The following is a 16,838-nucleotide window of genomic DNA, read 5'->3' as shown; positions in this document are numbered from 1 at the left end:
CTTAACTAATAAACGAAGATGTAATGAAATTTTACACGAGCGCATATAGATTAATTACTATATTTTGAACATGCTAGAAAACTGAACTTTCTGATGTTACTTCTGGGTTGAGTTAACGCTGGTGCGAATGGCTGCCGCTGCTCCCCCAGAGAAAAAAAAAAATCTTATCCTGTAACTGTCAAGTGTCCTTGAGAGTTTTGAAAGGCGCTTAAAAATTAAATTTATTATTATTATTGTCATTATTGGTGGTTAGCACACCAGGGGGGAGGCCAGATTAAAAGGAAAAATAGAAAGGAATAAACAAATTTAAAATAAATGCTTCAGGATAAATAAAACAAAAATTCAGGCATTTCAAAATAACTGCACTGTAAGCAAGACTATTCTTTAATTTGAATGAGGTTGCATTGTGGGTACGCAATAACCAATCATGGCGTGTGGTTGGGAAGCAGTGTGGCTTTGAGAAGCATGAGAAACATTGGAGCACATAAAGAATTGTCCTTTGCCTTTTTTGTACAAGAAATGAAAACTTAATCCATACGAAAACACACACAAATAAAATGTGAATGACATTCTGTCTCACGCAGAAGCTTTTCGTGATTATATAAAAAACAAACAGAAGCTTTTCGTGATTATCAAAAAAATAAAACAAGCAGTGGGCAGTGGGTAGTCGAGTCTTTGGCACACTGGCTTCACAGTGCAGAGGTCGCCGGTTCGCGTCCCACCCCGGCCTCCCTGTGTGGAGTTTGCATGTTCTCCCCGGGCCTGTGTCCTGCGGGTCCTCCGGTTTCCTCCCACATTCCAAAAACATGCATGGACAGATTGAACACTCTAAATTGTCCCTAGGTGTGAGTGTGCGAGTGACTGTTGTACGTCTTTGTGTGCCCTGCGATTGGCTGGCAAGCAATTCAGGGTGTCCCCCACCTAGTGCCCGAAGACAGCTGGGATAGGCTCCAATTATTAATCAGTAGATTCAGGACAGGAAAGGAAACATACAGTTTGGCCACGCCCATCGTGTGATGTAACGCGGACGTGCAGTTTGGGGCGAGAGTGAGTCGCGACTAGAGGACAGCGAGTGTCTCTGCTGGCTAACATTTCCTTCAGCGCCTCGAACTGCAAGGACGCCAAACACAGCCAAAGTCAACCCGGCGTGGACGGAATCAATCGACCTGTGGTCGAACACGTTCTAGATTACCAGCCATGAAGCTATTTTGGGCTCTGGGTGTCCTTGTGTTGAGCTGTTGGAGGACGAACGCGTCCACAGGTACGAGCGTTCTCCCCGGTCTCTTTGGGCAGCCATGTTGGTGGAAGATGGAAGACTGTCCTCGGCGCGAGCGACGTTTATGCGGGTCGAGATTGATATTATTGATACCACGCTAGCGGTTGATTGTTTTAATCGATGTAGATGTATATAAATACCACAATGCATGTTTTTTCACGAAATAAATACACGCCCCTATTTGTAATAAATATTCTATCCAGTAGGCGTCCCGGGTTAGCATCACGTTGTGCTAATTTGCTGATGTGAAATTCATTAGCATGATTAGCTTTGATTACCCTGGCGTGGTTCCACTCAAACATCTCTACGCCCTCATTCCCTCCAGTTTATATATATTTTAAAAGCCCCTTCGGATGTCGTTAAATCGCCCCGAGGAATGGTGACGCTTACGCAATAGGTCGTGTCAGCTAGTAGATGATTTGGTAATGTATGTTCGGTCGATTTGTTTTTTGGGTTTCCTCGGCCTGTTTAGGCAACTCTGAATCTTTGATGAATAGCCTTCCACCCCACCCAAAAAAACTTCATTAACCCTCAGACATTATGTGGACGAGTTCCGACTCCAGTAAATCAATTGCTATCCATTGCAACGATTTTAAAATCTATGATTGAAAACGGAGTCTCACATTTATCTTAATTTTGGTGTGATAAATAGCTCAGTGTTTCTGATCACCCCCTCATAATTATTGCAAATTATGTTAAATATTTTTACTTACGTATGAGACTGCAGCAGCGTGAACTGCTTTGTGAATTACGCTATTAATAAAATAAACAGTAATGGCCAAAATGTTATTGTTGAAAAATGTATGCATGCACGGTCCATCAAATGAATGTTGTTGGAGTGAGTAGGTGATTTTGGACGCATGTGCAGCATTATTTCAGATTTCTTGAATGGTCTCTGTGGATTGAAGAGAACAGGAAATTACACCCTCCCGCCAAGCAAGGGGCCCAGTTGAAATTGCGTCAGTTCCTCTCGATGTTTTCCATACTTGCCTCTGGATAGGCAACGTGTCTGTTCTCTATTGTACGCAACCTTGACATTGTACTCCCCTTCTGAGTTCAGTGTAACATGTCAATATTTGCAAGTATTGCCTTAGGTTTGTCTTTGTCCAAATTCTGAAGAAACCTTCAGTTCATGAAATATGAACATTGTCACTCACCAAAGATAAAGCATGCAGAACTAAAGTTTGTGCTTCACAGCCCAGGTCTGCGACTTTGCGAGGAACATAAATTTGAGCCTTACCCAAAATATAATTCCTATATCAACCAACCGTTTACTCTTATGCAAAGCTCACAATATTGATTCACCATATGCTATATTGAAATTAGGGCTACAACATTTAATAAAATAAATTATTTGCTCATCAGAAGAGGTTGAAGTGAAATCTCGACCTCAAAACGTGATACTTTTTTTGACATGGACTAAATCCACTGCAGTCAACTGCACCAGTCCGCATGGGGTGATAGCAATGAGTAGTCAGGAAACTACATAAAATACAGGCATTGCCCAGAGTTCAGGATCATTTGACATCCAACAAGGGAGATAGTGGAATTTGTATTACAACATCACATCAATAATCCCTAGCCCAAAAGAACAAATTGTTTGATATTTTATAGTGATCTACCATCTACCAAAACTGTTTTTAGTATATATATATGTGTGTGTGTGTGTGTGTGTGTTTTTTTTTTTTTTTTTTTTTTTTTTTTTTTTTTTTTTTTTTTTTTTTTTTTTTTTTTTTTTTGAAGATGCTTATCAAGCATTTTCGTTCGATGGTTTAGTAGACATTCCTATCAGGCCAGATGTGAATGTCATTTTTTACCAATTACCACAAAATGCACAGTGAAAGTCAGCTTTCGTAAATGTCACAATGGCATCTCAGGTTACGGCAGTTACATGCTGCAATGACAGACTGTTCGCCCGTTGTTCACCACTAATCCACCTTCTTGGAAAAAGCCAATTAGTTGAATCCCCCATTTGTCAAGCTCCTAAACAATCTGGAGTTTGTTTTCCGGATGTCTACCTTTGGCTCTGTTGGCCTGTCACGTGTGAATGCCGTCCAGGATTCACCCAAACGTACTGACCTGACTTCACGCTCACTCCCCACCCTTCACAAAAAAAAACACAGGTGGGGAATGGGTATGTCTCGTCACCCCTTAACTGTCGTGGCCAACTAGAATGAAGCCTCTTAAATTCTGTAGTTGTAATGAAGTACACACATTTCCATCGCTTTAGCCTTGTGCATACATTTTCCTCGCTTCCTTAAAGACAGGTGGAGGGCGCCTCGATTTACGAACACCTTGCCTTACGAACTTTTCGGTTTACGAACGTTACATTTATGGAAATTAAACCTTGGATTCAGCACTATTTTCGCGATACACACCCCCCATCACGGCTGGCGGAGTAATCTTCGGCGGAAGAACACAAAAGCACACGACCAAACAGCACCCCAGCCGGCCTATCTTTCCACACCCCCTTTCTTTGGGCGCACACGTCTATCGTCTTCAACGATACTTTTGCCGTTATGGGACGGAAAAAGACCCCGCCACAGGCTCGTGTTCAGCCAAAGAAGACACAAAACAAAATTACGGTCGCGGGGAAGAAGGAGATCATTGAGAAACACAAACGAGGTGTAAGTTTATGGCGTCAGAGGTGCGCACCGCGGCTGTCATGTGAATCTCAGCCCGACACATCTCCCACGCTGTCTGTCACATCCCAAAGAGTAACTTTCTACTACCATTCTACAAATAAAGAGCCCGGTATGCTAAGTCCACCATTGCTACCATCCTTCGCCTAAAAGCTTTACACAAAGGTGTTATTTAGTCAATGCTTTCACGTGACTAATGACACCGAAATTGTCACGTGCGAGTTGACAGCGGTGCGGGGCCGCTGTTCCCGACCTCCGCTAGCTGATGTCAATTCCCTGATCACCAATACTGGGACGTTTCAACGAGTCGCTGTCACCTCACCAGTGACATGATTACAATGCCTCATGCCTCGCCAGTGTCTTGGTCTTGCCAGCACAAGAGTTTGCTTCGCCCGAGGTGATTGTTAGCCGTGATCGCGTAAATTCGTTGCTCTCCGGGATCGCATGTTTTTTTTTTTTTTTTTTTTTTTTTTTCCCACCCCCGCGTGCCATTTTATTTTCCCTAGCTTGATAGGCTGGACGGATCACCCCCGCCCACCTTCTTTTGTCGGGTCCGTGGAATCATCGGACTGGCGCCTTTTGTTGTAATAAAATCTCTGCCAACACCTACGTCTCTGCCGCCTGCTTAGCTGATAGAAAAGTCTTGGTATGATGTTACCCTTCGATCCTTGAAAGCAGCATGGAAAAATTTGTGATGTGCAGGCTTTTATTGAACAGTTCCATCCAGAAAACACTGTGGCTATGAGAATCATCTACATGATGAATGATAATGTGATGCCTCAGTTTCGTAATACCTTACAAGTCAGAAAGCAACAGGTGTCAATTAAGAGCCATCAACGACCATCACAAATGTATATAAAGTGACTTTATTATACAGTGCAGTGTATTTATTTCATTACAATACAATAGCACATTTATTATACATCGAATAAGGTATCTTTTGTGTAGTTTTAAGACTTATTTAGTCGAAAAATATATTTTATGGAGACCTGGGAATGGATGATTCTCATTTTAAATGGTTTCCTATAGGAAATTAATTTTTGGAATACACACGTTTCGCCTTACACACTGTCTGTGAACCAATTAAGTTCGTAAGCCAAGGCCCCACTGTATTCCTAATCAAATGCATGAAATATGCTCATTTCATTCTTTATTCCATATCAGCTTCACCCGCTTTGCTTCTCATATGTTGTTGTAAATCATGGCATGCTTTGAATCGCGGTTTGCTCTACCTTGTGTCTGGATGTAAAGATATTCTCCTGTTCTAAATTGGGCTTTAAAAGACCTGCATTTGTTAATCTAAAAAATACAGTGTCAAAGGAATTGGCATGATGTGGTACGATTCTGCCGTTATTTCAATTCTTAAAAATCATTTAGCAATTTTTCAATATTAGACACTCCCCAACTTACGAGCGAGATATGTTCCGAACGGTCGTTCGTAAGGTGAATTTGTTCGTAAGTTGCTTCAGTGCTATTTTTTATATGGAATGTATGTTTAAGGGTTTTATGAGTAAACTGGATTGTTTTTTATTGAAAAATAAACATTTAATAACACATAGGCTCTATAAAGAGACATATGGACATGTACGTAATAAGATACATAAAATGAAGTTTAACTTCACAGTACAAAATCTAATTTACAGCATCTCTGCCCGAACATTTTTAGATGTGCCTACAAAAATGTTCGTATTGGATTGGATTGAATTTGCCTTTATTAGTCTTGCAGTGGAGACATTTACGTTTATGTACCGTTGTTTGTAATTTGAATGTTCGTAAGTATGGGAGCATCTGTATACAATTTTAGACATGAATGCCGTCAATTTGGAAACTGCTCAAATTCAATTGTATGAGGTTCAAAATCATCCGTTTACTCGCATGTTTCCATTTCATTTGTGTTTTATTAATCATGTTTCCGCTTTCTCTTTTCTTACCTGTTTTTGTTCTTCTGTCACTGCCTTATTTTTAAATCACCAATTCATGAAATCACCCGGCTTTGCTCGAACACCCCCATCACACCACCCCCCACAACTCTTATTAACACACTCTCGGCCAACGCAGCGGGCTTCATTAAGTCTCCCCTCTCCGTCACCAAGCTGCTTGATGACAGCGCCGAGCTGTATTGCGAGGTGATAGGCAACCCCATCCCCGAGGTACAATGGTGGTTTGTCGACGGCCAAGAGCACAACGGGACGGCCACGCAGCTCTTTGACGGGGCGCGTGCCGACCGCGTGCAGATAAATGCCACATACATCACACACGCTACCAGCACTGTTCACCTCACGAGCCTCACCTTCAACGACTCGGGAACGTACGAGTGCCGCGCCTCCAATGACCCTGACCGCAATGAGCTGAAGAAGACTCCAAAAATCAAGTGGATCCGCTCGCAAGCGAACGTTATCGTCATTGAAAGTGAGTGGCTGAAGAAGCACAAAGGAGACTTGTGTCTACGCATCTCACCCCTCCCAGTAGTCAAGACCTGGACATCCGACTCCTCGTCAAAACCCACCTTCACCCACTTTTATCAGACCCGTAGCAAATCAGCCCCTCCTCACAACCCTCCAGGCTCCTGATATAGAAATGCTCTTCATCCCATATTTTTTCCCATGTCTTATATAAGGTAACGGTATATATTTTTGTTCATATAATACAGGTCACAAAGTTGGGTTACTTACTGAAAAGGGCTTCTGAAAGTGCTTTTTCACACACAGGTGGAAATTTATTTGTTTGGCGGAAGAGAAAAGATTTGAAGTCAACACGGTCCCACAAATTTATCCCATCCCGACTATTATTTTCAGGTTTTGCAGTACTGTGCTGAATTTTCAGCCACTACCAGTTAGAATTGTGTGCTTCACAACACTTTAACACAATGGCCAAATTGACATCGAAGGACAAAAAGGAAACGCCGAAAGCCACAAAATATTCCCTGGACATACATTTGTTACCCGTTACATTTTGGTGAAGCTCTTGATGCTTCCACTTTTGCCTTTTTCAGTTCAACTCGCTGCCTTTGACTGTATTACATGAATTAGCGTTGATGGGAAAAAATGATCACCTCAGACTTTTGTACAGTACTGTCCCTATTTGCTTGAATATAAAAACTCATATCTAAATGTTTCCCGGCGGCTTGTAGCGTATTCCTTAGGCTGCCCCGTGGATCAATATACCAGAAGAAGAGGCTAACTCCGCTTCTCCCAATCAGTTCCCCTCCTTGCTGACTTATATTACTTCAGTCCCATGTAATCCAATGTCTCACTTTTTTTCTGCCATCTTTGTTGCCGCTGCATGTTTTCATTAAAAAAAAAGACTTTCCCTTCCTATTTAGTTCACCACTTTATCCATTAGCTTCCCTCTCCGTTGTCCTCTCTTCCATATTCTAGCGAATGTCACGCTCACTGTTTTTGTCACGAACCCTTGACACTGTACATTTATGACATCTTGAATTTTATAAGGAACACTACAATATACTCAACGGCCGTTTCCAAGCACATAAACATTATTTTTGTTGGATGTAAATATGTATACCTCGGGTTTCCAAGTCAAGGCCCGGGGGCCAAATCTGGACCTGTCGCATCATTTTTTTCAGCCCACAAAAGTAAATCAAACTTGGAAAATTCCATGATGCTTGCTAAAGTCCAAACCAAAATTTCAAATTGTCTCTTGTAAACCACATAACAGCCATTATTCTTTTACTTTAAATTAGAAAACTACTTATTCATTCTTGCTCTTCTTATATATTTTGTGGAGGGCATTAAACATGCTAATAGCTTCTCCAAATTCATAATGGCCCCAGAGAGAAAGCCACAACTAAAATCTGGCCTGCCACCAAAAATGACACCCTTGCTGTATACCATGATGCAAATGATATTTTTCTCATTTTATGTGACAGCCAAATTTCAATGTAAGTTGCCTTTTAGATCGCCAGACTGTTTTAATTAAATGTCCTTCGTCTTTTCCTCACGTTTCAAGCACCAACCATCATCGCGGATCCCGCCGAGGTTAACAACCAGACCTCCGCCGTGCTCAGCTGCAATTTGACCGACACCACCCTCGTCGTCAAGGGGTCATACTGGACACACAACGGCAAAGTCATCGAGGCATCCAAATCTACGGCCGCTGACCACAGCACGGTTCTGAAGTGAGTTGCGTACGCGCGTGGGGCGCCAGAAGCATTCCAAGCCAAAATGCTAAGCTTTCCTTTGATTCTTTCTCATTTCTTGTTGCGCCGTTGCCTCCATTTTCAGTAGAGCTCGGGGCGCTTCCGCAGGCACCCGCTGCTCCTAGTTAGCCAAGAGACGGATTGTGCAGAGGTGCTGATTGTCCTGTGCTTTTGGTAGCAGGAATAAGCTGTGCTAGCGGTGCCACACACTCACCCTGACCTTAATTTGCCATTTGACAAAAGGCAGGAGAGACAAAAGCGCAATTGTGTTGACCGGAGCAACTTCCAACCATTTTTTTGGTCACTTGCACAGAGTGATGTTGGTTTCATATTTTCTTTTAATCAAGATTATTTTGTTCTAATTTTAGTTGTTTAGTTTTATTATGGCATTGGTCCACTGTGCTGCTGCGATACTTATTTCAACATTGTGGGACATTTCTTTCTCTATGCTGGAAGCCCGTTATTTTTAGGCTGGCATGAATCCCTTCTAAAACAAGAAAACATTGAAAGCCATGATAAAGGAATATCTAATTTCTCAGAAAATGTTCATTACCATTCGTGGTCCTTGTTTCTCTTTCCACTATTTCGCTACTCTGAGTTTTTTTCCTGCCTCACAGGACCTCAATTATGAGCACCTGCACATTTTTTTTGTTGCATCATCATCGACAGATGTAGAGAGTACAAACGTTTTCAAATGTAAAAGTCATCAAGAAAAGTAATTACCCAAGTACAGGTAGATATTACATATATACATTTACCGACCCATTAGTGGCCCCAATTACAAAAATATGTGGTAGAGTACATCGATGAGAAGGTTTCTTCAGCCGTCATCTGTACAAAAGTGAAGGTTTCGGACGTTTCGCCTCCTATCCAAGAGGCTTCGTCAGCGAACTAAAGTCTGACTGGTCGTATCGGCCCCATTTATATATCCCTAATGTCCAGACCTGGTGGCGCCGGACACAGCTATAATAGGTCCCTACTCTCAGGTTGGGGGGGGGCGCGGGACCCCCCCCCCCTGTGGCCCCACTGATTGTTCCTACATTCCTGACTAACGATTGGCCTATTACACCCACTCCCCCCGGTATCACCTCATCAGCATAACGACCCTCATCAGCATTGCGAAAGTTGCCTAACCTGTTTTGCCTGAGCAGGCTATTGTATGAACGATCCAAATTGAACCTCACACCACCAGACCGGTTTAATGAAGGATTTTGTTGTTTTATAAGAATCGCCTCTTTCACCCCCCTTTCAAACCATCTATGTTCTTTCGCTAAGATTTTAACCTCATTGTCGTCAAATGAGTGGTTGCTAGCTTTTAGGTGCAAATGTACTGCCGATTGAGGCCCACTAGTATTATCCCTGCGATGTTGATAAAGTCTTTTTTTGAGAATTTGTTGAGTCTCCCCAATGTACTGCTCTTTACAATTTTCATTCTTACAATGTATGGAATAAACTACATTACTTTGTTTTTCATTTGGTAGCCTATCTTTTGGATGCATTAATTTTTGCCTTAACGTGTTTATCGGTTTGAAATAAGTAGGAATTTTATGTTGCCAAAGGACTCTTTGTAATTTTTCAGAAACTCCTGCAATGTACGGTACTGCTACTCCTCTCCTTTTAGAATCTTGAGAATTATTGGTTTCGTTCGCTATTCTTTCTTTCTGACATTTGTTGAATGACCACTGAGGGTACCCACAGTTAGTGAGTGCTCTCCTGATATGTTTTGACTCCTTTTCTCTACCTTCAGTGCTAGTTGGTATTAGTTTAGCCCTATGCTGGAGGGTTCTGATAACTCCTAGTTTATGTTGTAAAGGGTGGTTAGAGTCAAAAAGTAAGTATTGGTCAAAAGATGACAGAGCGCTAAAAACAGAAGTCTTTAGGAAGGCTACGCACACTGACCAATTACTCCTCTTGGATAGGAGGCGAAACGTCCGAAACCTTCACTTTTGTACAGATGACGGCTGAAGAAACCTTCTCATCGATGGACCACTCCTGTACGACTGAGAGCTTACACAGACGTGGTAGAGTACAGTAATATCTTGTGTTTTTCCACCTCCAGATTGGACAAGATCACCCACAGCTCTGGTGGAAAGTATGAGTGCATCTTCCAGAGTGAGCCCCAAGTGCAGCAAACAATTGAAGTCAAAAGTAAGACGATGAATGATTTAACCCCAATTTTTGTGTCCTTCTTGTGGTTGTGGTCATTTTGATCCTATCTAAAATTCTTAGAAGATTGTTCCTGGGTAATCTTCTACCTTTCTCCCGACACTTGCAGCCATACCACACGTGGCAGCCTACAAGCACTCCGAGCACGGCAACGAGAAGGACAAAGGCGTGATGGTGTGTGTGAGCCATAGCTACCCACTGCCGACTGACTGGACCTGGTTCAAGCTTCAAGATGGCGCCCAAACGGTGAGCGACGCTCTCTCAGCACATATACAGTGACCTTGCAATTGATGATCATGACGCGTATCGCCGCATCCTTCAACGCCTTAGCCCATCATCAACGGTACCAGCAACAAGTATGAGATCAAGAGCACGCCTGAAAAAACCATGTTGACCGTCAACGACCTGAGCATTGAAAACGACGTGGGCGACTACGTCTGCTCTGGCACCAGCGAAATCGGAACCAGCTCCGACCAGATCCACCTGCGCGTGCGCAGCCGCCTCGCGGCCCTCTGGCCATTCCTCGGCATTGTGGCCGAGGTCATCATCCTTGTGACCATCATCCTCATCTACGAGAAGAGGAGAAAGCCCGATGAGGTCACCGACGGTAAGTGACACTTTTAAAATGTAAGAGGTGATTAAGTGTAGCAATACGTGAAGACGGTATACACTACTAGTAGTTGCGAGACCTGTTGGGGCTCAATATTGCAGACACTCCCCTACTTATGAACATTCGAGTTACGAACAATGGTACATATGAACATTTTTGCGGGTTTGTCGAAAAATGTTGAGACAGAGATGCTGTAAATTAGAGTTTGTATTGCACGCCTTTTTCCGAGAAGTGCTTCTTTCCGTTGCTAATACTGACGAGAGGCGCTGTGAGAGAGCTCTCTCTCTGTCTCTAACATATGTAGTATTGTCTACGGTTGTACATGTACATATCTTTATAGAGCATGTATTTTATTAAATCTTTATTTTTCAGGACAAACCAATACAGGTTACTTGCATAATCATTGGATTGGATTGGATGTACCTTTATTTGTCTCGCAGTGGAGAAATTTACATTTTACAACAGCAAAGTTATGAAAGGAAGAGTAAAGAAAGAAGTAGAAAAACAAAATACAGGAGCTCCTGGAAAGACAGCCACGCTCGCGGCGCCATCTTGAAGTAAAAATCATACTTATATTAAACATACATTCCATACAAAATATAGCACTAAAGCAACTTATGAACAAATTCACCTTATGAAGGACCGTTCGGAATGTATCTCGTTCGTGAGTTGAGGAGCGTCTACACTTCTTATAAGGCGCATTTATCTATTTTTTTTTTATGCCGCCTACCTTGACTCTACAATAGTACAGATGTACCCAGTATTGTTTTTTGGCGGCTATATGTTGTGCATTTTGCATAGTTTATTGATCTTTTTTTATTCTGGGGTTGGTGTCGCTCCTTTGAAATTGGGTAAAAACGAGAGCATCAATTAGCTGCCACAGTATAATGGCATATTCACAACCTAGTTGCATGCGTTTGGTACAAAGTCCTCTTGTCTTTTGGTCCTTTGTTATTATTTGCATTTTCTGGTAGAATTTTCACAATTCAGTTTCCGCTTTTGTGTACAACGATTATTTTCTTTTATTTTTATCCTTTACGTTTGTACTTCTCTGTTCGCTGCTGATTTTGCATTTGGTAAGTGAATTAAAAGTGCATGACAGACTGAAGTGGTTGAGCTGGGGTGACCGCGTGATAAACTGGAATGAACTTCTCTCTTGGTCACCACCTCTGAAAAGGAATGCGCTGAAAGAAGTGCTCACTCTTTCACTGGCCCTTTTAGAATAAAGACCCATCGAGCTTCCTTTTGTTGTTTCTTATTGGCCCCGTTTACTTCTTTTTAAATGCATGTCCGAGCCAGAGAAAGAGTCCCAACGAGACCAACAAAGTGACATGAAACCCGAGACAAAGAAAATTGGCAGCATTGTTTGCATGAAACGTGCATCTTGTCCTCCGTGCATGATCAGGCTCTTACAGTGGCACCTCAAAGGTGTAGAATGCAGCAGGTTCCATGATAATAGCTCAGTTTCAATACTTATTTGTTCCAAAGTCCAAAATGTGTCACAGGCGTTAATTTAAAGTTTCCACTCAACCTACCATGCGGGTGGAAAGTGGACGACCAAAAAAAGCCCACGCAGGGAAGAATGTGCTAACTAGTGATGGGAAAACGAAGCTTGTTCTTGCGCTGAATTGAATGTTTATGTAGTCTTAAAACTTAATATGCTGTGGGTCTTGCAATTTGAGTGAAAATAACAAAAACCCTGGCACTGGGGTGGATACATTTTTGCACATCATCTGGCAGTGAATGAGTTAAAAGCAATCAATGGCAAAATTTGCGCGCATGTTCCTGACATAGCTCATTAGCATTAATTGCCGTTCACGTATTAAATGAACTCAGGCGCAACCAATCACTGTGAAAGCATGTTACAACACTCTTCATCATGGGTGACATGCACATTTATCGAAGCGCAAATGACATTCAATTAGTTGAAATACGGATTTCATTTGATTGTCTTATCAAGCTGTGAAAATGGGTATAAAACGTTTAAAAGTTTGACAGAGTGCAAGGAAGCATTTCCGTCTGCATTTTCACTGAGTGTTTTTCCCTTTTTCATGAAAAATAAATAAACCATTAAATGGAGTCAAACTGCATGGCCTCTCATAGCTCCACCATGGAACATTCATGGACAACCTTGTGAAATATAAAACAAAATTTGCAGTTCATCCACTTGCAGTTTTCTTACGTCGCCATTCTTCCTTCAAGAAAATCGTCCTTTGATGCTAGCAAAAATGAGATTGATCCGGTGAGACACACCGATGCATCGGTTCAGGAGTCATGCGTACGTCAATCAATGTGACCGCTCCATGTGTGATAATTCAAGACAGTCTGTGAATTTAACATTTATGAAAAAGCTTTTTTTTTTTTTGGGGTCTAAGTGACCTTGAAGACCTTTGGCGGTGCCACTGTCGTTATCTCATGATGGAATATTGGCTCCCGTGGAGAGCCCCTTCTGCATACATACATGGCTGTTATGTCGTCAGGCCACCGTTAGTCTCATAGCACCGCTCGTTTCTACTTTTTGACCTATGGCTGTCCAGATCCAACCCACGGTTTTCCATTTGCTGCTTGACTGCATGAACCTCTGTGGTGTCGTTTCCGACTTATTTATTTATTTATTTGTACGAGCTTCATCGGCGCGATGCCATGCATACAACTACGCATATATTCCTCGGAAGGTTTGTGTTGTCGGAGGCAACAGGCGGCGGGCATGCGTGAATTTTTGATCTTTGTCTAAACTCATGGAGTCACTTTGCCAAAGATTTGAAGATGGAGGCTGCAATGGCATGCACTTGCCGTACAAATCACTTGCTGTTGACTAACTGCTCTGTCTTACTGTTTTTTATCCCCCTTTTCTTCTCTCGCGATCCAGATGACGACTCAGGCTCAGCGCCTCTGTAAGTACCTGTCAGCGTACTCGCTGCATTTGTTTCAGTCGACGGCACTCGCGTTGGCATTTTTTTTTTTTTATCTTTCAGGAAGAGCAACTCCAATGCCAACCACCAAGACAAGAACGTGAGGCAAAGGAATTCCAACTAGAAGCTCAACGGGTATGCACATGGAGATTTGACTGGTGTCGAATATTGTCTATAATATCTCACAATGTTCTGTTTATGGAAAAACAAATTAGGAGCACCGCAGGGGGACAGTTTGAAGAAAACGTGTACACCGCTATACTTTTCGAAATGTTTTTAGTCCGAGCTTAGTCGTGGTGAATGTAATATTGCAGTCACATTTTATGTGGGTAGGGAGTCATCAAAATGTTGTGCTAAGTTTTCTATTTTGTTTACTTGAATTTCAACCCACTGTTTTTACATATGATATAATTGTTACCTTTATTAACTCAAGCAACAATATTCTTAATTATGAAAATGAGTAGACTTGTTAAGGTTTTTTTGTTCTAAATTCAACTCAACATCACTGACAAAGACCAAATGCAGCATTTGCGGGTGAAGTTTGCTTTTTTTTTACAAGTTTTGGGGAAAAGCTACACAAGCCGTAACAGTGCTAAACAGTGTTGATCGCAAATGTTGCAAATAAGAACGTGACAGAAAAGGAAAGAAGGACAACTAAGCAGACTGAAAAAGACGCAAAGCTTCCCAGAACATCAATGTTGGTTGATGCAACCACTTCTGAAACTCCTCAAATGCCGACTTCCTCTCATATCCATCACTACGATGAAACTAAATATATGACGTGACGTGCTGCTTCACCCACTTTCAAAGTGAAGAAATTCTCGACAGTTTGTGGTGACAGCGTTTTGTTTTTGTTTTTTCTCCTTCGTAGAAGGAGGGTCCAGGCAGCGGCACTCGTGTCCAAGTTGTCCCTCTGCACCTCGTCCCGCACATCCTGCAATGTCAAATAACCCTTTGTTTTATTTTTCCTGTGCTTGAGTGTTAATGTTCTTGAGGCTAATTTCCTCTTGTTGTCTTCTCTACTCTAATAATCTTCACCGGTCCGCGCTGAACCAGAGAGCTTAGTGTGTGAAATGCGTCATTGCTTGCATCCACAGTTGCCACTGTTGCATGAGTTTCAACACAGTCGTAGAAAAGTGTGTCTTTTTGTAACCACAAAAAATAATCATCAGTGTCTGAAATGATGAATTTTAGTTTCCCCCAGACGCTCTTGTCCAACTCTGTGGACTGCTGCCATTCTTTACACTTTGATTGGTCCTTGAGAAAATCCTTTGAACAGTTTTAAGCCGCTTTTCCATTTTCCGTTTCATACCGCAAGTGTGAACTGTGCATCGATGAAAAGGTTTCTTCAGCCGTCATCTGTACTTTTTTGAAGATGCTTCTTCAGCGAACTGGAGAAGCATCTTGGATAAGAAGCGAAACGTCCGATACCTTCAAAAAAGTACAGATGACGGCTGAAGAAACCTTTTCATCGATGGACCACTCCTGTACGACTGAGAGCTTACACAGATGTGAACTGTGCAGTGGAGGCTTGCACAGGCTAGTTGATCAAGCTCCTTTTGATTAGCGCCTGAGGCCAGGCTGACAAAGGTCAGTGGGGTGGGATCTCGGACCCTTCTGGAACCTTTGAAATGGGTCCTCAACAGTAAAGCGATGTGTGTGTGTGTGTGTGTGTGTGTGTGTGTTTTTTTTTCAACCGGAGGAAGTTAAATTCCCCCCCCCCCCCCCCCCATGTTAAATTTGTTTGTTTAAAATAAATATACTGTGTCTATGAATAGGCTATATATATATGATATGAAGGACCAACTGTAAAAAAAAAACATGTAACAGCAGTTGCCACGTTGAAACAACTCACAACAGATATTTTACTTCTTACTTTTTAACTTAATTTGATCTAAATTTAAACCCTTCAAGTTTTTTTTCCTTACGTGTGGAACGGGATCGAATCGTGTAACTGATAAAAACAGTGAATCTGCCTGAGTTGTGTTGCGATTGGATATTGTTGTTTCAAATTTCGACATTGAAAAAGATCTTAGCCAGATTTGTGTGAGTTAACGAGACTGTCACCATCTGTTTTACAACTTGCACAAACTGAATAAAAGAATCTAATTTTACACCGTTATCTCTCATTTCATTTGTGGGCCACTAATTTAATTAACTAACATTAAAATATTTGATTGTTTTTGTATTTTTTCCAAACTTGAACGGGCAATAGTGTACTTTCAGAAGAAAAGCTAATGCTAGTTTATCTGCCTTGCTTATCCAAACTGATCCACGAGAGGATTAAGTAAGTAGTAAAACGATAAAATACTGAAAGGTGGTTTGACCAAAGTTTTCTTTAATTTTGTTCATTTTAACCCCGAGCACCAATAAGTGGCACTAAAAAAAGCAAACACGGCATGCCTAAACACTTTTTGGCACCGGGTTTAAATCTACAGACTTGAGAATTTAAGTGATTTTGGCTTGGCAAGAAAACCATGGCAATAGCTAAAATATAAATTATTTAAAAAAGACAGTACAGTACAAAAACTTTGAAACGCACAGGAATTATTCCGTATTTTACGAAAATAAATGTCCCAATTAATATTGTGTTGTAGTAGCAATTGTTTGCCACCAGGTGACAATGTTTTACCGTCGAAGTGTCCGAGTGAATATGTTCGTCCACTGGAAGCAACAGGCTGACATAAAAGTCAAAGTCAGCTTTATTGTGAAATATGCTAACTCTCCATTGTTTTTTTAGGAACTGGAACTTAAAGGCTAGAACACGAGCCTTGGTCCCCCGTGTTCACATTTTAGGCTACTGATCATTTTTGAGAAAGTATCTCATTACCAGTGACGTGCGGTGAGGTTCATGGCTGGTGAGGGACTGACGTCTTCAGTTAGATTTACAAACATGAACTCCACAGAGTAGCTTATTCACCATTTGATTGGCAACGGTTAACGTGTTTTGTTTAAAATGTCAATGGCATTCTTTATATACTCTATACAAACTGTAACATAGAAAAAAAGAATTAAAACAGTATTATCGTGTTACCTTTACTTATAAATGAAGTCTCTCTGTCTCAATGGAGATCAC

General features: G+C 41.6%; 1 protein-coding gene across 3 annotated transcripts; it reads left to right on the top strand.

The window, feature by feature from the left end:
• Positions 1-1,019: 1,019 nt before the first annotated feature.
• On the top strand, positions 1,020-15,876 carry bsg (basigin). Of its 3 annotated transcripts, none has more exons than XM_089000681.1 (9): positions 1,020-1,261; positions 5,977-6,327; positions 7,885-8,053; positions 10,134-10,222; positions 10,350-10,486; positions 10,571-10,847; positions 13,732-13,744; positions 13,826-13,897; positions 14,634-15,876. In XM_089000681.1, the coding sequence occupies exons 1-8, from the start codon at positions 1,198-1,200 to the stop codon at positions 13,884-13,886; spliced, it is 1,161 nt and encodes a 386-aa protein (XP_088856807.1). In that variant the 5' UTR covers positions 1,020-1,197; the 3' UTR covers positions 13,887-13,897; positions 14,634-15,876. The 3 variants fall into 3 exon arrangements, with proteins under 3 accessions (XP_088856807.1, XP_088856806.1, XP_088856808.1); XM_089000680.1 differs by having other exon boundaries at positions 1,022-1,261; positions 13,720-13,744; XM_089000682.1 differs by lacking the exon at positions 5,977-6,327 and having other exon boundaries at positions 1,029-1,261; positions 13,720-13,744.
• Positions 15,877-16,838: the final 962 nt, after the last annotated feature.

This window comes from Hippocampus bargibanti, linkage group LG07 (genome assembly GCF_051943395.1).
Source record: "Hippocampus bargibanti isolate YZ-2025 linkage group LG07, ASM5194339v1, whole genome shotgun sequence".
In the NCBI taxonomy this organism is placed as follows: domain Eukaryota; kingdom Metazoa; phylum Chordata; class Actinopteri; order Syngnathiformes; family Syngnathidae; genus Hippocampus; species Hippocampus bargibanti.
This window is presented reverse-complemented; position numbering and strand designations above follow the sequence as displayed.